The sequence below is a fragment of the Oryctolagus cuniculus genome, chromosome 5 (assembly GCF_964237555.1).
Source record: "Oryctolagus cuniculus chromosome 5, mOryCun1.1, whole genome shotgun sequence".
Lineage (NCBI taxonomy): Eukaryota > Metazoa > Chordata > Mammalia > Lagomorpha > Leporidae > Oryctolagus > Oryctolagus cuniculus.
In genome coordinates this window covers 32,011,715-32,032,925 of record NC_091436.1, presented here as the reverse complement: position 1 = coordinate 32,032,925, position 21,211 = coordinate 32,011,715, and the positions used below count along the sequence as shown (strand labels likewise).

The 21,211-nt window shown below is 43.0% G+C and overlaps 1 protein-coding gene and 1 non-coding gene across 2 annotated transcripts in view; both read left to right on the top strand.

Annotated features, from left to right (window-relative positions):
• Window positions 1-10,631: 10,631 nt before the first annotated feature.
• PEX7 (peroxisomal biogenesis factor 7) overlaps window positions 10,632-21,211 on the top strand; it is an 80,058-nt gene continuing 69,478 nt past the window's right edge. The window contains exons 1-3 of the mRNA XM_002714756.5: window positions 10,632-10,842; window positions 12,147-12,204; window positions 13,733-13,883. Coding sequence (XP_002714802.2) covers window positions 10,713-10,842; window positions 12,147-12,204; window positions 13,733-13,883 — 339 coding nt within the window. The 5' untranslated portion in view covers window positions 10,632-10,712. The remainder of the gene's footprint in view (window positions 10,843-12,146; window positions 12,205-13,732; window positions 13,884-21,211) is intronic.
• Window positions 17,079-17,261, top strand: LOC127493398 (U2 spliceosomal RNA). Its single transcript, XR_007923436.1, has one exon. It is a non-coding gene; the product is annotated as a U2 spliceosomal RNA (small nuclear RNA).

The following is a 21,211-nucleotide window of genomic DNA, read 5'->3' as shown; positions in this document are numbered from 1 at the left end:
CCAGCTGTTGCAGGTATTTGGGAATTGAACCAGAAGAAGGACTCTCTGTTTTTCATTTTCTGTCTCTATCTCTCTGCCTTTCAAAGAAAGAAAACTGAATAATAAATAACTCCCTTATAAAAAAAGTTTAAAGGATCAGAATCTGTCATACTTAATTTACAGATGAGAAAACAGGACCCAAATGGTAAAGTATCCTAACCCCAGAATGTTTGACGTAAAGTACCCTAACCCCAGGATGTTTGACACTCAGTTTGTGGTTTTCTCCATTGAAAAAAAGAAAACTTAACCTTTACCTCACATATATTGTATTCATTACATTTGTCACAAAGACGAGGTAACTTGTATGATAAACTCCCAAAAGGGGGGGGGGGGGATTAAGCAAAGCGTTACAGTTCTTATAAACTAAAGCAGATGCATGCTCTTTTCAAGTTTGGAAGTTAATCTTTAGAGGGGACTAAACTTTCTGGATGCATTCAACCTTGATGGAGAATATGAAAGAGGCCAGAGCGTTCCCTTGTGGGATGGGAGGGCAGAGAATATGCCTGCGTAGGGGGCAGCATCAAAGAACATGCCGAAAGGCAGTAGGGCACACAAGAATCTTTCAGAAGATATCTGTACACAAATCTCTAGTGAAAGGAGGTGGGCACATTTAATTTAATTTTTTAGTTTTTTGAAATTTTTCATTCTGATAGATAGTGGAGACTAATAGCCAGTCTTGGTACTAGTGAATTTGGTAATCAGCATACATTTATATAATTCTAAAACTTTCCAATTTACTAAAGAACATTACTTGCCATTCAGATTTGTTTTGAATGCACCAGACTATTTTCAAAGAAAAAACTTCTTTATGTTAAATACAAAAAAAGTTGCAAGAAAGTTCAGCAAAGCCCAGCATACCTTTCACATAGATTCCCAAAAGTTAACATTTATCACACTTGCTCACTTGCTCTGTCATCTCTTTACCTATCTATTATCTATCTATCTCCCTCCCTATCATTTATCTTGTAATTTTTAAATGCTTGAAAGTAACTGGCAGATGTGGTACACAGTTCCTACAAACAAGAATATTACCTTCCATAAATACAGAACAATTATCAAAATCAGGAAATTAACATATATTCAAAACATGAACTAACAAACATTTGAAAAGGTCTTCTTTGCCAGTTGTCCTCTAGTGTTACTTACAACCGTTTTTGGCCCACGAGCTAACTCAGGGTCAAACGTTGCATTGGTCGAAATGTCTCTTTAGTATGCTTAACCTGGCAGTAGTTCTTCAGTCTTAATGTGTTTCATTACCTTGATATTTTTATGCATACAGGCCAGTTACTGTGCCAAGTGTCCCTCAATTTGAATTTGCCTGATATTTATTTTGATCTGCATTCTTTGGGTTATGTGGTTTTGGTGGCAACATGTGTCTTTCCAGTGCAATGCACCAGCAAGCACATGGTGTTGATTTGTCCTTTAGTGGTGATGTTTAATCACTTGGCTAAATACTGTTTGCCAGTTTTCTTCATTATAAAGTTACTATTTTTTCTCTTTGCAGCTAATAAAAATCTGGATCAAAGACCTAAATGTAAGACCCAAAGCTGTAAACTCTTAGAGGAAAATCCGGGGCAAAAGCTACTGACATTGGATTTGGCAGTGATTTCTTAGATATGACAGGAAAGGCACAAGCAACAAATGAAACTGGGCTTCTTTAAAATTAAAAAATTTTGCATATCAAAAGATACTACTATTAGAGTAAAAAGACAATTCACAGAATGGGAGAAAATATTTGCAAATTATAGATTTGAAAATGGATTGATATTCAGCATATTACATGTAGTAGAGAACAAAAACTCAGCAACAACTACAAAGCAACTCAACTAAAAAATGGGGGGGGGAACCTTGATATTTCTCCAATGAAGATACATAGAAATAGGTGCAAGCATTTAGTCTAGCAGTTAAGATGCCAGTCAAGATGTCTGTGACTGACATCAAAGTACCTGTGTAAAATACCTGGTTCTGGCTACTGACCCCCAGCTTCCTGCTAATGTAGACCCTGGGAGGCAGTGGTGATGGCTCAAGTAATGGGTTCCTCTCACCGAAATAGGAGACCAGGATTGAGTTCCTACTTGGCTTGCTGTGGGTATTTGAGGAGTGAAACAACAGATGGGAGCTCTTTTTCTTTGTCTGCCTGTCTTTCTGACTTTGAACTAAGTAAGTAAGTATAAAAATTGAAAATAAAGGAGCTAATATAGACAATATATATATGACAAAAGGCTCAATGTCACTAATAACTAGGGAAATGCAAATCAAAACTGGTAGATGCCACCTCATACCATTAGAGGGGCTACTATGAAAAAACAAAAAACAAAAAACAAGGGTTCTCAAGGATGTGGAGAAATTGGAACTCTTATACACTGCTGTTGGGAATGTAGAATGGTACAGTGACTGTGGAAAGCATGATGGAGTTTTCTAAAAAAATTAGAAGTAGAATTACCACATGACCCATTAGTGAAAAGTTCCACTAGTGGAAAATTCCACTAGAATTGAAAGCAGGGTCTCAAAGAAATGTTTGTACATTTACATTCACAGTAGCGTTATTCACAACGTTAAAGCATGGAAATGACCCAGGTGTCTACTGACAGGTGAATGAATAAGCAAAATGTGGCATATATGTACAATACAGCATTATTCAGCTTGAGAAAGGAAGGAAATTCTGACACAGGCTATAATATGGATGAACCTTGAGGACATTATGTTGAGTGAAATAAATCAATCACAAAAAGATCCATACTGTGTGATTTCATTTACATCCAGTACCTAGTTTAGTCAATATCATAGACATAGAACGTAGAATGGTGATTGCCATAGTGGGTCCGGGGAAAGTGGTGACTTACTGTTTAATGGGCATAGAGTATCAGTTTTACAAAATGTACAAGGTTCTGAAAATGGATGGTGGCAACAATTACACAACATAATGAATGCACTTAATAACATCAAACAGTACTCTGAAAATGATTAAGAGGGTAAATATTATGTTATGTATACTTTGCCATAATAAAAACCATTGGAAAAAACCCATTGGGAGACACTTTGAGGCTATGCAAATGTCCTGTTTCTCTTTATATTTCCTTCATTTGCTTTAACAGCCACTGATGATTCCTGCCAAATATAATGGAAATATTTCATAGACTCTTATACTCTAGGCTATAATGTCTAAGTGTCAATATTTTACTGACTTAGATCTGCCCAGGGTGAGCTGGTCCTCAACCCCTCTAAACTCCCTCCAGAAAATCCCTGAGTCATTTTCACAGTTGTTGTCATTTTTTGGTCCACTTCCTTACTTTCAGTTAGCTATTCTAGGCTTTGCCAGTATCTGTTAACATCTTTAAATGAAAACTCTCTTAGGCTTATAAACTAGGTATTTAATTAATTCCACTCTTGCTGAAGATTGCATTGTAGGTGAAACATTCAATGAGATGGCCACGCCCTGGGGAAGTACATCCTCCCCAAGCCTTCTCATAGGCAGTGGCTCCTCGGAGGTCAGCCTGGAGCTGTTGATTAGTTTCCTTTTTTGTTTGTAGAGACATGTAACCATGGTCAGCCTGCTGTTTAACTTTCTTGTCTTGCTTCATAACTGTGAATTCAAGGCATGTGAGCACTCCCATTCTGTCTTTATTCAGTCAGGATAACGTGGTTTAAGTTGGGATTTAACTTGAGTAACTGCAGGGCTCATGTTACTGATGACTTAAGAGTTCATAAGCTGTCTTGTGTCACACACTTGAAAACATAGCACAGGGGCTTGTAAGTGAAATGACATCAACTGCATGGGGAATCTCAGGTTTACATAGATGCTAAAGTAACTTGTCTTAGTCCGTTTTGTGTTTGTGTGTGTGTGTTGCTACAACAAAACCCCTGAGGCTGAGGACTTTCTAAAGAAAAAGTGTACTTAGCTTGCAGTTCTGGAGACTCAAGAGCATGGCGCTGGCATCTGCTGAGCTCTGGTGAGGGTCTTGGGGCTGCTATCACAACAGCAGGAGTGTGTTAGAGGGGGAATATAGGAGAGGTATCAGGCTCATGGGTAACAACCCTTTCTCAAGAGATAGCATTCACGAAGGGGCAGCCCCCAGGACCATGCTATTTCCCACTAGGCCTCACCTCTTTCTTTTTAAATTTTTTTAAAAAGATTTACTTATTTGAAAGGCAGATTGGGGCCAGGGCTGTGATGCGGCAGGTTAATGCCCTGGTCTGAAGTGCCGGCACCCCATATGGGCTCAGGTTCGAGACCTGGCTGCTCCACTTTTGATCCAGCTCTCTGCTAATGGCCTTGGAAAGCAGTAGAAGATGGCCCAAGTCCTTGGGCCCCTGCACCCACGTGGGAGACCCAGAAGAAGCTCCTGGCTCCTGGCTTCAGATTGCCACAGCTCTGGTCATTGCGGCCAATTGGGAAGTGAACCATCAGATGGAAGACCTTGTGACCTCTCTCTCTCTCTCTGCCTCTCCTCTCTCTGTGTAACTCTGACTTCCAATAAATAAATCTTTAAAAAAAAAGAAAGAAATGCAGATAGAGAGAGAGAGAGAGAGAGAGATCTTTCACATCTCTGGTTTATTCCACAAATGGCCACAACATGCAGGTCTGGGCCAGGAGGAAGCCAGGAACTAGAACTCCATTCTGGTCTCCCATATGGGTGGCAAGGGCCCAGTGCCTTCCCAGGCATTAGCACAAAGCTGGATCAGAAGTGGAGCAGCTGGGACTTAAACCTGTGCTCTGATATGGGATGCTGGTGTCCCAGGTAGCGGCTTAACCCACTGCACCACAATACTGGCCTCTAATCCCCACCGACACAGGCTTCTTAAGCATTCTGCCACAATAGCACCACCACACAGGGGATCAAATTCCAAGCACAGGAACTTTTGAGGGGCAAACTATACCCAAACCACAGACCTGAAAGAAAGAAACATACCAAATGTCTCCCTCAAATAAAAACTCCTAAGATACTTGGAAGTATTACCTTCTGCGTGTTTATAGGCTAATAAAACCAGAGTATATAACTGAAGATTGAGTTCTTAGCCTTAATCTATAACACTGATGGTCAGACTTGGACACAAGTCTTTTGGTTCTGGAGCCTGTACTCATAGGCTATCTGAGCAATTCAGTTCTTGAGGTCCTTGGATTTAGGAGGAAGATGTCAAATAATTCTCAGGACTTCAATCAAGACGTCAGTATTGCGTGGATGATACCCCTCTTTGAACATCTGAAGAATCTCAGCTTGCTTTGCCTGGGGCATGGTCTCTCTTTAGCTCCCAGTGTTTGCTTCCATTGCCCAAGTCCTTTGTTTAACCCGGAGCTCTTTTCCCCAAATGTGTTTCTCTTCTCTGCGCTTCAGCCAGCATGTAAGGATCACTTAGAGGAGCTTGTTAAAGTGCATATTTATAGGAACCCCTGGGAATTTGAAAGACTATGTCTAGGGCGTGTTCTAAGAATTCACATTAGAAAAATCAACCCAAATCCGGAAGCAATGATCTGAAATATGAGGAATGCTGCCTAGGAGATGAGGCACACACGGTCATCTTGTTACCGAAAGTCTGGTCCTTGTCAATGGTGCCCAATCAGAAAAACAAAGACAAGGTTTGAGGATAAAGACAGTTTATTCTATCAATAGAATAAGGAGGTAGATCAAGTGATGTCTACACTTGATCTTAGCCCAAAGGCCGAGAAGCAATGAAACGGATGTCTAAAGAACTACTGTTAGCCAGTGTTGTAGTTCAATGGGTTAAGCAACCACTTGAAACATTGGTATCCAATAAGAATTTCAGTTCAAGTCCTGGCTGCCCCACTTTTGATCTCTCTCCCTGCTAATGTGCCTGGGAAAGCAGCAGAAAGAGGCCCATGTGCTTGGGCCCCTGCACCCATGTGGGGGATCCAAATGCAGTTCTGGGCTTCAGCCTGGCCTACCCCCACTCCCATCATTGTGGCCATTTGAGCAATGACCCAGTGGATGATGGAAGATCTCTCTCTCTCTCTCTCTCTCTCTCTCTCTCCCCCTTCCTCTCTCACTGTAACTCTGCATTTCAAATAAATCTTTTAAAAAATTAAATTACCATCCTCCCAAGAGAAGATGGTCCAGGGGTCTTAAAGGGTTCAGAAGAGAATGCCAGGCTTGGGAGGATATGATTAAAACTATGTCAGGAATGACAAACAGGGGCTCAGGAGTAAACAACCAATTAACCTGGTGGCAGGTCCAGTAACAGAATGATGTTTGTAAATCTCAAAGTCCTTAAATTTTTAAGGAACAGGCTAAAAGAGAATTGATGGCCTGATCTTAACATGGGTGGATCATAACAGCATATTCTTCATGCGTGAGTGATGCAAAGCATCTGAAAGAGGCAAAGCATTGTGTTCAGATTCTAGTGTTTCATTAACCATAATGAGGCCCACTCCCTGCCCCCTAAAGTCTATGATTAGCTTTACTGTGCCCTTAGTCACCCACACCCCATTACACTGTGTTTAGTGACCTGCACCCCATTACATCCTGTTACAATCTCTGGTTCAAAGGGAAGGGAGAGAATGTGGGGCATGTGTGGCTTGAGGTTGAAGGAAGACATATTTTATGAGTCTGCTTTTAGTTACTTTGACTAAACTAACTGAGAGAAGCTACTTAGAAAGGAAGAAGACTTGCTTCAGTTGACAGTTCAGAGGTTCTCAGTGCAAGACCAGATGGCCCCACTGGTTCTTCAGTCACCTGGTAAGGCCAGAAGATGGTGCAGGGTGAGTCAAGAAGCAGAGGGACACAGAGAGCACTTGCTGTGTCCTGTGTGCTCTCCTTATAACTCTGTCATGATTCAATCATGGATCCGGTCACATCTGAAAGACCCCAACCCCACCCTCTATCTATCAATCATTAACATTAATACCTCAACCTGTAATATACAACTTTGGGGGTTAAAAGTCTACAAGAGTCTGGAGAGTTAAATTCTGTTCAAACTGTAACACATGGACTGTCTGTTTCTACACATCTATGCTATTACTGTTAATTGTTATTGATGTCATTTATCTTTGTTCATTAACAGGATGACAGGGCAATTTAGTAATACATTAATTTATGTTTTGTTTTGCTTTTTTTTTCTTTCCATCATTCCAATTGGTAGCCAGACCCTTTGTGATCCTTGGCCTCGCGGCACTTGAAGAACTGGCATGGAAGCTGCTCATAATCTTTGGTGAAAGCTGACACTCACAGAAAGCCTCGACTCCTCCATGAGGGGGGACAGGCATGAGATGACCACGTGATGGTAGTGAGGGGCAGAGCCCTGGAGGGAACATTCTAAATCATGGGGAAGTGACAGTGATCTGCACCTGCACCCTGGCAGGAATGGTTTCCTGGGGCCCTCAGGTAAGAGGGAGCCCATCTCCACAATGAAGCCTGGGCCCTACCTGTACCCAAGCATGACATGGAAATACAAATTCAGATGCCCATGCAGCCCTCCACAGGGAGCTATTTGAAAATTAAAGACTCTTTGCCATTTGCTTAACACTGTTTTACAAGCTGGAGATACACCAGCGGATAAAACAAGGGTCCTGCCTTCAGAGACTTCACAGGCCAGTGTCAGGTACTAGTGAGACCCAAGGAAGTGCCTGGAGGCTCCAAACATGGTGAGACTGAATCTCCTAAATTATGGAGATTTAATTTGGTTGAAGAAAATAAAAGAATTGGTCCATTTCTTGCAGACTTGACTTAGTGCTAATAAATTCTTGCCTGCAATCAGTGATGGTTGCCATTTTTTCTATGTCTTTTATGTGTCAGGTGGGTGCTATAATAAATGTTTATTTTGTTCTCTTCAATATTCTTTTAAGAATTCTGTTGAGTCATTTTCTTCATTAAGTGTTCACCTGATAACCTGTCCACCTAAGCATGAACCAGAATGTAGTGTACAGATGAAATCGGGCACGTTCAGGGTGGTATGGCCCTAGAACAGAATGTGGTGTACAAATCCTCCCAAGTGGAACTGAACGCTTGGACAGATTAATTTGCAAGATAATAGGGTCCATCCTGCATGTCTTTCCCTACTTCCCTAGCTCCTCTTCCTCTGCCAAGCTTTGTCTGCTGGTGTTTCTCCCAAGGTTCTGTCCTTGATCCTCTTCTCTTTTCGTGCCACTCTTCCTGAGAGAGGACCATCATTTTCATGATCTACATATTAGCCACAGTGTGGGAAATCTCCAGTCTGAGGTCCTGTCGGTGTATATATCCAAGAGCCCATATGAAATTCATATGCAACATGTTAAAACTGGAGCTAACTTTCTCCCCAGACCTGCTCCCCTCTGATAGTCCTTATTTCAGGGTACAGTACCGACACCCATCCATTTAAGTCAGAAACCTGGCAGCCACCCAGACTCTGCCCTCCTCCTTACATACAACATATCATGAGTTACTACCTTTAATCCCATCTGACCCTTAAGCTCTACTCCTATTTCTGTAATCTTACTGTCTACTTCTATTATCATAATTCTTTTTATTCATTTATTTGCAGACTTACAAAGTGTGGGGGGAGGGAGAGAGGGAGGGAGGGAGAGAAGGAGAGAGGGAGAGAGGGAGATGAGAGAGAAAGATTTTTCATCTGCTGGCTCTCTCCCCAGAAGGTCACAATGGCCAGTGCTGGGCAGGCTGAAGCCAGGAGCTTCATCGAGGTCTCCCACATGGGTGGCAGGGGCCCAAATACTTGGGCCTTTTCCACTGCTTTTTCCAGGCCATTAACGGGAGGTGGATCAGAGTAGAGCAGCCTTAACACTAGCTGGCACCCATATGAGATGATAATAACTTACACAAATAATAATTTTGTGTATTATCATCTTTTGCTTGAGTATTGCTAAAGACTTTTAACTGGCCTCATCTCTAATCTCTATCCTCCAGATTAGTGTTGCCAAAAGATCTCACAAAAAAGAAAGAAAGAAAGAAAGAAAGAAAGAAAGAAAGAAAGAAAGAAGGAAAGAAAGAGAGATTTATTTGAAAGAGTGACAGGGAAAAGAGAGCAGGAGATCTTCCATCTGCTGGCTCACTCCCCAAATAGCCACAAGAGCCAGATCTGGGCCAGGATGAAGCCAGGAGTCAGGAACTCCATTCAGGTTTCCCACATTGGTGATAGAGGCTCAAATACTTAGCTAACATCTGCTGCTTTCCAGGGGCATTAGCTAGAAGCTGGATTGAAAGTAGGTCAGACAGGACTAGAACTGGTACTCCAACATAGGATGCTGGAATCACAAGGATTGGCTTAATTTGCTGGGACACAACGCTGGGCCCCTCCAAAAGACATTTAACATGAATATTTACACATTTAGTGTCTTCCATCACAAAACTCAGCTTTCCACTGTTTACAGTAGAAGTCCAATCCCTTTGGCCTGGCCTACGAGACTCGTGATCCACTCTTAGAGCAGGGGATCCTCAGGAAGTTTATAGAAAATGTCTCTGATGAGAAACTATGTATAGATTTCAAATGTTTTATGAAAAATGTTATCCATAATATAATTTTCCATAAACTTTTTCAAGTGCATTGTCAAACACTCTAGTCCCTCCACTCAATATTTCTTCATTAAACCCCTTCCACCTGTCCAGGTTGAGTCCCAGCAGCTGCCACCCCCAGCCCCTGGAGCACACTGGTTCAGGGCTCCTGGCTTGCTCAGGGACCTTGGGTCCTGCAATGACCTCTGTCTTTTCTGTTTCATGAAAACCCACTTGTCTGTGTGCACTCACCACAAAGGCTGCCTCCTTTCTGAAGCTCTCCACACCATCCCTCCACCTCCAGCACAGCCGATTTCCTTTGTACAATACCTGGCATGCATTTCTCATGGTCCCTACAGTATTTGGATGCCACATTAACAGCGTACATGTCTTCTCTTTAGGAGACTAAGCTCCGGGGGCTAGAGATCCTATCTTAGCCTTTTGAATCCCAAAGCCTAGTGCTGTGTGTGGTGTATAATTAATGTGATCTTGTGCTTGTTCACCCTGCTTAATTATTAACTACACCTCTTTCACTCTCAAAAGTGTCTGGTCTGGCAGACAAATTATATGGTCTATCTGCACGTAGCATGTGCTTGGCAAAGGTTTCAGTGTATGAATTAGTAAGTCCTGGTTTTCCTTAATGAGAGCTGGCATCTGAGCACCTATTCCCATACAATATACTCGGATTTGTTGACAATCTTTCGAAAGTCAGTTGCTTATGATGGTGTCTTTTTCCCTTGGCTTCTCCGCCGCCTGACTTAACATTGCTTCAAGTAACCCTGGGCAACCCGGCACACAATAAATTGCCTTCTGGACTCGCTGCAACATTTCTAGGGTTTGCTGTAGTTTATCTCAAGATTTTGTGATCGGCAGGAAAATTTCCTGCCAGTCTTTTAAAATCTCAACGAACTTATAAAACCCAGAACAGGCTGAGATGCAACAGCTGAAGTTTTCCGAATCACTCCCCCAACCCAACCTCACCTACTTTCCCTCACATTTAGATATTGCCAGCCAGCGCAAAAGTTGGGCTTTGCCCAAAAGAAAAATGGTCTCCTTCGGCATCATCGCCCTTTCCTCGTGGACCAATCGGAATCCCAAGTTCAGGGCACCGGAGTCCTCACTTCCGCCAGTTCTTCCCGGGCCTCCCTAACTTCTCCAGGAGAGTCGCGCCCGTCAGCCTCCGACCGGGAAGTGCTTCCGGGGCCGCGGCGGCGGGGCCGAAGGCAGCTTGGCGGCATGAGCGGGGCGCGCGGCGGGGCGGCGCGGACGCTGCGGGTGCCGGGCCGTCACGGCTACGCGGCCGAGTTCTCCCCGTACCTGCCGGGTCGCCTGGCCTGCGCCACCGCGCAGCACTACGGCATCGCGGGTGAGGCCGGGCGGGGTGGGGGCCTGGAGCGCGGCGGCACCTCCCGCTCGCGGAACTGCGCTGCCGAGAGTGGACAGTGCCCGTGTGCCGACGCCAGGGGGCGGCAGAGGCCCCGGCCCGCATCGCTTGCCTGTTTTGCTGAGCCTGGGAAGTGAGTTGGTCCGCAGAGAATCGGTCCACTCCTCCCCTGGCAGCGTGGCGGTAGACCAGTAGCCGGTTCCTTGTTCTTGAGACGGTGTGCAGGGGGACCCCAGTGCTTGCTGACCGGGCCCACGTTTCTCACCGTTTGCATCCGAGCCCTGAGCCTCCAAGAGTGCATGCACGAAACGTTCAAGTCTGTGCTGCCTTTGGTTGTTTCGCTGGGAACCGAGATGTTTGCAAGCACTTAGAAGCGCGAGCTCGTTGTTTGAGTTCGTGGACTGTAGGTGGACAGTTGAGTGTCCATCTTGAGTGTACTGTCAAAGTAAAATTCATAGCCTAGCTGTGGTTTACGCTCTGAAGCCACGTGCATTGTCATTGCATAATGTCAGGGATTGATGGTACTTTTTGTTAGCCCACAGCAGGGGAAAAAAAGTAATTTCTACAATTATAGGGAGAGAAATGCCCGCTTGCTTGTATTATCACCACTAGTGATTGGTGCTTGCACTTCCGGTTTACAGAACCCGCCCACTAGTTAGGTTCAATACTGGTGAGTCTGTAATGATCAGACTTAACAAATGCATGTCCACCAGCCACGCTGAGCACTTGTGAGCCTGTGATGCTGCTTTGCATCTTTTGCAAAAACTTGGAAGGAGTTGCCATTAACATTTACTCTCCTCGGTAGAAGGGTATTTCTCCCCTGGCTTCTATAAAGATATATAACATTTCAAATATATTGGTCCTTTAGGAAAATAATTCATCCTTGCTAGTTAGCTGGTATCGATACTGTTTTCAGCACTTCATCTCCAAGCATGATTGGATTTTCCTGTGAAATCTGGTGTTCGCTGTATTTTAGATCTGTTGGTGAGACAGGGTGATTTAGTAGAAGAGCACAGGTGGTAGGCAGGGTCACTTAGTCAGAGGTTTCTCATCTGTGAATGCGGGGGGGCAGAGGTTGGCAGGTGCATCCCAGAGCAGGCACTGAAGTGTCTCTCCCCTCTGGGCTGGGACTGGATTCAGGTCATAGGTGAGAGGGTGATGAATGTAATGATTGAAGCACGCTATGGTAGTAAAATCAGGTACTCAGGACTGGATACCTCCTTGACCTTAGGTGTTCCTCTGGCAGGTTCAATGGCATAATCTTGATTTTTTTTTTTTCTTTTGAGGCTGTGGAACCTTACTTGTTTTGGATCAGGATGAATCTGGGCTTAGGGTTTTTCGAAGGTAAAGTGACTCTCATGAATAAATATACAAAATCCCTGTTGTTGTGAAATCTTGAATAGTGTTAGGTTTTGAATCATTTTAGAAATTATTTATTTGAGAGGCAGAGAGAAAGAGAGAGCAAGCTGCCATCCACTGGTTCACTCCCCAAATGTCCTGGACAGCCTGAAGCAGAAGGCAAAAAGCCCAGAGCAGGGAAACTCAATCCAGGTCTCCCACCGTGGTGGCTGGGACACAACGACGTGGGCCAACACCACAACCCGGAAGCTGGAGTCAGGAGCTGGAGGCAGGCACTCAACCCAGGCACTCCCAAGTGGGACGTGTTGTCTTAACCACTAGGCCAATTGCCTGCCCAGTTTTGAATCTTTTGGATCGATGTTTTAATCAGCAGTATTAAGGAACTTCAGTATTTCTGTAGTGTAGAACTCTTTTCTTCCATGAAGTGACGATTGTGCCACTTTTCTTCCAAAGCTTATCTCATAGTGTCAATTTGTAAGTCATAACATTTAAAAAGAAAACAAAGGAAGCAGTTAGTGTATCCTGTAACATTGCTTACCGTTAGTCTTCCTGCTGGAACGTGGCTTTCATCGTGTAGGAGTGAATGGCTCGCTTTGTAGATTGCCCAGGACCTCATTTCATTTCTTCCCATGCCTGTCTTCCCTGGGTGACCGCTGAGCTCATTAACACTTCCGGCAGGGCCAGTCAGAGGTAGAGAAGAGAAAGGAGATTCTGGCAGAAAATAACTCCCTACTCGTAGCTATTCATAGCTGTTCAGGGTAGATAGAGATTTATGTGGCAAGCATTATATAGCTCAGGTGAAAGGCTTACTGGGAAAGTTGAAGTTACTGGTCTAAATTAGCATTTTGAAGTGCTAGCCAGCCCATCCTGTGAGTCACAAAAGACCATGAGCACCCAACTAGGGCAGCATGGCCTCACGTGGAGTTCTGTCTTCATGCCTGGGAGACCTGTTGTAATCCAGCTCTGTGCTTTCCTACCTGTCTGGTCTGGGTTAGTCCTTTTACCTTTCTGAACTTGTACGCCTTACGCTCTACTTGTAAACATTGTATGGGCTAATGTGTATTAATGCATGATAGGGGCCAGTGCTGTGGCACAGGGGGTTAATGCCCTGGCCTGAAGTGCCAGCATCCCTTATGGGCGCCGGTTCTAGTCCCAGCTGCTCCACTTCCAATCCAGCTCTCTGCTATGGCCTGGGAAAGCAGTAGAAGATGGCTCAAGTGCGCCCCTGCACCCACATGGGAGACCTGGAAGAAGCTCCTGGCTCCTGGCTTTGGATCAACAAAGCTCCGGCCTTTGTGGCCATCTGGGGACTGAACCAGCAGATGGAAGACCTCTCTCTCTATCTTTACCTCTCTCTGTGTCTTTCAAATAAATAAAATAAATCTTTAAACAAAATGCACGATAAACTAAGGAAAACAAAACAAACCCAAGACTATGAAATTATGATTGATCATCTTTTCTGATCAGCTGCCTGTGTCAGTTTTTGTTTTCGTTTTGAATCTTTCTGGTGTAGCTTTGACTGGAACGACGGTTTGTTTGACGTGACCTGGAGCGAGAACAATGAACACGTCCTTGTCACCTGCAGTGGCGACGGCTCGCTGCAGCTCTGGGATACCGCCAAAGCCGCTGGGCCCCTGCAGGTCTACCGAGAGCACAGCCAGGAGGTAGGAGGGACGTCCCTGGGGCAGACTGGTTTTCCTTCCTAGACTTCACTTGAAATCAACTTGGGGATGGCTGCATGGGGAAATGTCTTCAGGGGACAAGTTCAAAGTTGAGTGTTTCTTGTATATATTAGATGTCACTTAGAATTTGATTATCCGAACATAAAGTATCTCTTGGCCTTAAGGAGTTGGGAAAGAAAAGAAAAGGTCAGTCTTCTCATTAGGCAGTGGAAATGCTCGCCTCCAGAGAGGCCCAGTGCTTGCTGTCTGCTGGGGGAATCAGCCAGCCTTGCAGTGCCTTCATGTGGAGGAAGTGGAGGCTTCGTAGACCCGAGGTTGTCTGCAGGGCTTCAGTAGGATTCTCAAGGATTTCCAGAATGTATTGCAGCGGGAGCATCAAATAGTAAAGAAGAGGCAGGGTTTACTGAAGAAAGTTTACATCTGGTTCATGTGTTTGTCTCCTGTGTATAGCATAGAAAATAGTTTCAGTCATACTAAAATACATACATTTTGATTGAACATCACGGCCAAGACTTTTTTTTTGATGTTTTTCATTAAATGCTTAAGAATGTTCTTCAAGGTAGCCACAGACTCTTCCAATGAAAACTTGCAGATTGACTTTGAAATTTGTTGTCCACCCCAGTGCCTGTCCCCTAGAAGGCCATCAATAAACACTTACTAGGTTTAACAATATTATTAGTCTGCTGTGATACAAATTTGTTAAAATGAGAATTTCAGCCGTAATTGTATAGCTATTGCTATTAAGTGTTAATACTTCTAAGATTCTCACTGAAAATAAGGAAGAAGTTTAATTTCTCTAACATTGTAGTTCCTCTCATGAACTGGTGTGGTTGTAAATTACCATGGTTTCAGAGAATCGCTGGGCACTCAGACTGCTTTGGTAAAGGAAGAACAGTGGTTTTTGGATGTTTAATGCAAGAATCACCACATAGTACATCTTCAAAATTCAGACATTTTTGTGGTACTGTCAGGATTTTTGCCATCTTCAAATCCCACTTAGATGAACTGTTTATCTTTCCTCTTCTTTAGATATTTATATCTCAAAAGTCCCCCCCCCCCCAAATCTTACGCCTTTTATTGCTTATCTGTGTAATTCTAACATGGTAACTAACAGATCATAATGTAATAGATGCAATTATATTATATGATATACATTGTTTTAATGTTTTCCTTTTAAATTAATTTAAGATTTAAAATTTTTACTCCATTTACCCTAAATCAGTAGGTTTTGATGGCTAGTTTAGTCTGTGCATTTACTTGTTTTTTAATGTAAACTCAGCATAGTGTAATGAAAAAAATACATGTAAGTAGCAAAGCCATCTCCTGCTCTGCTGGTGATGTGTGTACTCTTCCCTGAGAAATATTGTCCTAGAATGTCCTTGATGGATGGGTAGGCAGCAAATTTCACTGTCTCAGGAGATAACTTCTTTGATCTTTAGATTCCTCTAATTGTTTTAAAAAAAATCACTTCTGTTAAGCCCGAATGTACTTCCTTGTAGCAACCAACTATCGCTTCTGATGCCTTTCTCTGAAGCAATGAGAATAAATCTAGTCCCTCTTTTCCATGCAACCCTTGAAACCAGTCATTATGCCCCTTGGTCTTCCCTCTTCCCGACTGTGCATTTGTTACTTCAGATTGTTCTCACATTTCATGGCCTCTACACTTTTTGCCCTCCTGGTAACCCTCCCTTGCTACTTTCCCGGTTTTCCATGTTCCTTTCAATGTAGTACACTAATTTATTCCAGATATGTGATGAGCAGGGCTCAAAGTTAAGACTTTGCCACCGTAATCCTGAACTTCTAATCTTATCCGAAAAGGCTGTGCATTGTCTTCAGCCATGTCCTGGTTTTGGGTCACTCTGAATCCACCAATAAAACACTTAGATCTTTGTTACTTGATCTTCCGTTAAACAAGATTTACAACATTCTATAATAAAAATCAGCTGGGTTTTTCAACGAAGACACACTTTGTTTTCCTTTGTGTTTTTTTTTTTTTTTTGACAGGCAGAGTGGACAGTGAGAGAGAGAGACAGAGAGAAAGGTCTTCCTTTTGCCGTTGGTTCACCCTCCAATGGCCGCCGCGGCCGGCGCGCTGCAGCCGGCGCACCGCGCTGATCCGATGGCAGGAGCCAGGAGCCAGGTGCTTTTCCTGGTCTCCCATGGGGTACAGGGCCCAAGCACCTGGGCCATCCTCCACTGCACTCCCTGGCCACAGCAGAGGGCTGGCCTGGAAGAGGGGCAACCGGGACAGAATCCGGCGCCCCGACCGGGACTAGAACCCGGTGTGCCGGCGCCGCTAGGCGGAGGATTAGCCTAGTGAGCCGCGGCGCCGGCCTTTGTTTGTGTTTTATAGACTATTATTCTAGGTTCCATTTTCTTTTCAAATGACTAGTTTTGACAAGCATTTGTATCATTTAGGATGCTGTGGTTGTTAGTGTAATAGAAAACCCAAGTAAAAGTGGCTTTGGTCATCAGATTTTATTATTTTACATAGTCTGTATGGGTATGTGAAATGATTAGCTGAAATAATCTTTTTAGATATCTGTTATTGCAGTACCCCCACTTCTCAGTACTAATTCCTCATCAGTCAGTTGGGTTTGTTGTAACCCAGTACCATCATCTGGATGGCTATACAGGGTCAGAGAAATGTAAAACAAGTTAGAAATTCTCCAGTTACTTTTCTGACCACTTGATTACTGTGTCAGAAATGGCTAATTATCATTTTTCAGATGACCAGAGAAGCATAAAGAGAACTACAAGCTTTTGCTGTATTTTAGGCTTTGAGGAATGAAGGTCTTAGTGAAGTGAAAAGAAGGAAAAACATGGACATTGTCTGTGCAGTAGCTTCTAAACTTAGCATCAAAGCTGGAGTCGGATTCTTCTCTACTTGTATTGAGCTGGTGTCTAGAGAGGCCAGTATGTCTTTTGAGCCTCATAAAATGCTTTGGGCTTAGCTTATGCTGAATATATAATAGGAATAGAATAATAGAAAAAAATTTAGAAATTTAGCAAGGACACTAAGAGTAAACTGAAAATTTTTGTTTTTCTCCCTCATGACCTACATCACTGTGCTATTAAAAGTGAGTTGAAGTGACTTAGTATTTATTTCAATTTCCTATTTCCAGTTTGGGCATTATAGTTCAAAAAGAGTTAAAATTTTACTGTCAAAAAAGGCATATCATTTCTCAGCCTTTTGACTAAGATCAAGTATAGTATCTGTTCTTATCAGCTTAAAAAAGGCTTACCAAGGACGAAATTTAAAAAAATTTTTTTATTCATTTATTTATTTGAAATGCGTAGTAACGGGTCGTAGAAGACAGAGAGAGAGAGAGAGCTCTTCCATCCACTGGCTCACTCCCCAAGTGGCCTCAATGGCCAGGGTTGGGCCAGGCTGAACTCCATCTGGGTCTCCCACATGGGTGTGGGGAATCCAAGAACTTGGACCATCATCTACTGCTTTCCCAGTTGCCTTAGAAGGGAGCTGGACTCAAAGTGGAACAGCTGGGATTTGAACCAGCTCTTGGATATGGGATGTGGCATTGCAAGTGATGGCTCAACTCACTGCACCACAATGCTGGCCCCACTTTGCTGAAATTTTTTTAAAGATTTACTTATTTACTTGAAAGACAGTTACAGAGAAAGAAGGAGAGGTTTGGTGGGGTGTCTAACATCTGCTGGTTTGCTCCCCAATTGGCTGCAACAGCCGGAGCTGTACTAGTCCGAAGCCAGGAGCCAGGAGCTTCTTCTAGGTTTCCCACATGGGTACAGGGGCCTAAGGACTTGGACCATCTTCTGCTTTCCCAGGCCATAGCAGAGAGCTGGATAGGAAGTGGACCAGCCGAGACTCGAACCGGTGCCCATATGGGATGCTGGCACTGTAGGCGGCGGCTTTACCTGCTATGCCACAGCACTGGCCCCCACTTTGCTGAATTTTTAAAATGAGATATTGGATCTGTTAAAGTTTTTGAGCATTGCTTATAAGAAACTTATCTTTGAGTTAAGTGTGAAACTATTAGTATCTCATGGAAAGAAGGTGTTTAGTTATACATATCATAATAAAGATGTGTCCTTTGGTTAAATCTTGTTTACTTCAAAAAGGAATAAATTATTTACCCTTTGGTAATGATAGATGCTGAGAATATAATGATGGTTACCAATAAAAAAGTAATAATGCAGAATGATAGTTATGTATTTAATACCAATGTGTTCTCTTTAGAAATGGATTTACATTTAAAGCTGTACGTAGGCTTGTTGATTAAAGGATATTTCTTTTTCCTTTCTTCCTTTTCTGTTGGACACAACTGGAACAATTGGCAGGAACAGTTTGACTTTTTTTTTTTTTTAATATTTATTATTTGAAAGTCACAGTTACACAGAGAGAAGGAGAGGCAGAGAGAGAGCGAGCGAGAGAGGTCTTCCATCTGCTGGTTCACTCTCCGATGGCTGCAGTGGCCAGAGCTGCGCCGATCCAAAACTAGAAGCCAGGACTCCCATGCAGGTGCAAGGGCCTAAGGACTTGGGCCATCTTCCACTGTCTTCCCAGGCCACATCAGAGAACTGGATTGGAAGTGGAGCAGCTGGGACTCAAACTGGCACCGACATGGGATGCCGGCACTGCAGATGGCGGCTTTTACCTGCTACACCACAGCACTGGCCCCCACAGTTTGACTTAATGTATTTCATTTTACATGCTTAGTAAAGCTAAGCTTTTCTTTTGGAGTGAGTTTCTGCTGTAGGATTTTATCACAGCTTCAAATAGCAGTTTTAAAACTTTCCAAACTTGGGGCCCATGCTGTGGCTCAGCGGATTAAGTCTACGTGCAGCGTGGCATCCCATACATGCCAGCTTGAGTGGTTCTAGTGTCTCCTGCTTTGCTTCCGATACAGCTCCCTGCTGATGCACCTGGGAAAGCAGCAGATGTGGCTCAAACACTTGGTCCCTCACCACCCAACATCTTGGGGCTACTTGCGGAGTTTACCAGTGGATGGAAGCTTTCTGGCTCTTTTTGTTTCTCCCTCTCTTTCTGTCACTCTGCCTTTTGAATGAATGAATATACAAATAAATAAATCTTAATTAAATAAGAAAGAACTTTCCAAGCTTCATTCAACAGCTCTAGTGTTTAGAGGCCGGGCTTTTAGGAAGTGAGTGGATTCGTTTAGAATAGATTGGGTCATTAGGGTAGAGCTCCCAGGATGGATCCTGATGGCTTAATGAGAAGGTGGGAGGAGACCACATGGATCTAGACACACATTCGGGCCATTCCCATGGTGTAATGCAGCCAGGGGGCCTTTGGCAAAGCCTGTCAGGCTCTTTGGGCTCTGAACCTCTGTAACCATGAGCCAAAAGAAACCCCTGCTCTTTAAGCACACAGTAAAAACAAAAAACAAACAAACAAACAAACAAAAAAAACAAAACCTTACCCCCTAAAAATGTGACTAGAGAAAAATAGTTTCTAGTTTGTCTCAGTTGAATCAATTCTTCCATTTGGGGTTTTACCATCAGTAGGAGGTAATATTAGATAATTGGTCATTAGGCCTGGGAAAAGCAGTGAAGGCTAGCCTAAGTGCTTGGACCCCTGCCAACCACGTGGGCAGTCCGGGTGAAGCTCCTGGCTCTGGCCTGGCCCAGCCCTGGCTATTGTGGCCGTCTGGGGAGTGAACCAGTGGATGGAATATCTCTCTGTTTCTACCTCTCTCTAACTCTTTCAAATAAATAAAATCTTAAAAAAAGTCTTTAGTAGGGGATTATTTCATTTTACCTTGCAAAGTCATTATTTGCAGCTTGCTTGTATAACCTCTAAGCTTTCTGCAATTTTCTGAAGAAGAGAAAATGTTTTCAATAAATGGGGAAAAAGTTTTCAATAAATGGGGAAACTGTAATAAAACATAATAAAGTATGTTCAGGTGGAGAACTTTCTGGCATGACTACTGCTACTGTGTTTGTGGTCACTTTCATGTGCCCAGTGTGGGTATCTGCCTGTCTCTAAAGTAAGTTAGTGAGTGAACTGTAGATAGGAATCAGAGCCCTATAGTCTGTTTTAGAATCTATTAGGAAATACGTGTAGGAGAATTATGTAATTTTACTTAATCACATGGTATTAGAAATTTCTTTTGCTGCAAGCTGATTTGAAGTGGATTGATCGACAGAGCTATTTAAATATATGTAGAATTAACATTTAAGGAATATAAGCATGTCTGTTTAAATATATCTTATTTATTAGAAATATACATATCATGGGCCTGGTCTTGTGACACAGAGGGTTAAGCAGCTGCTTGTGATACCAGCATTTCATGTTGGAGTGGCAGTTTGAGTCCTGGCTACTCTGCGTCCAATCCAGCATCCTTCTAATGCTCCCGGAAGTAGTCATGTAGTTAAGCCCCTGTCACCCACACAGGAGACCTGTGTGACATTCTGGATTCTGGCTTCAGCCTGGCCCAAAGCTGGCCGTTGCAGCCACCTGGGGAAGTGAACCAACAGTCCCTATCACTTTGTCTTTTGAATAAATAAATATTTACAAATATACATATATATATATATCATATTTTATACATAAAGTTTAGAAAAAGCAATGGAAAGAGAATTTAGCATAAATTCTAAATTTGGTTATCATTAAAGGGAGTGGGGAGGAAAACAGAAGAGAGAAGATAAGGGTGGAAATAAGCCTTCTCCAAGTATAACTCATAATTTTGACCTTGGAACCATTGAAATATTTTACATAATTAAAAATTACAATTTAAATCTGAAAGGAAAAATAATGCTAAATATTGAAAACAAGCAGATTAATCTGGTTTTCAGTCATATACGTAACCAAGAATGAAAGTAATTGTTCCAAGTGACTTCAAAAACACAGCATTGTGATTATACATTCCTAATGGGAAATGTCTGATTAAAAAAATTGGAAAGGAATTTTAACTGCATTCAGAAAAATCAGTATTGTTATTTTAAAATCTCATGTATATTGTTAAATAAAACATACCAATATTTATGTCATTAGAAACCAAAAGTTTAAAAAAATTTTTTTTATTATTATTTGAAAGACAGAGTTACAGAGAGAGGTAGAGACAGAGGGAGAGGTCTTCCATCCACTAGTTCACTCCCCAGCTGGCCGCAACGGCTGGAGCTGTGCTGATCCGAAGCCAGGAGCCAGGAGCTTCTTCCAGGTGTCCCACGTGGGTGCAGGGGCCCAAGGACTTGGGTATCTTCTATTGCTTTCCCAGGTCATAGTAGAGAGCTGGATCAGAAGAGGAGCAGCCGGGACAAGAACGCGTGCCCATGTGGGATGCTGGCACTTCAGGCCAGGGCTTTAACCC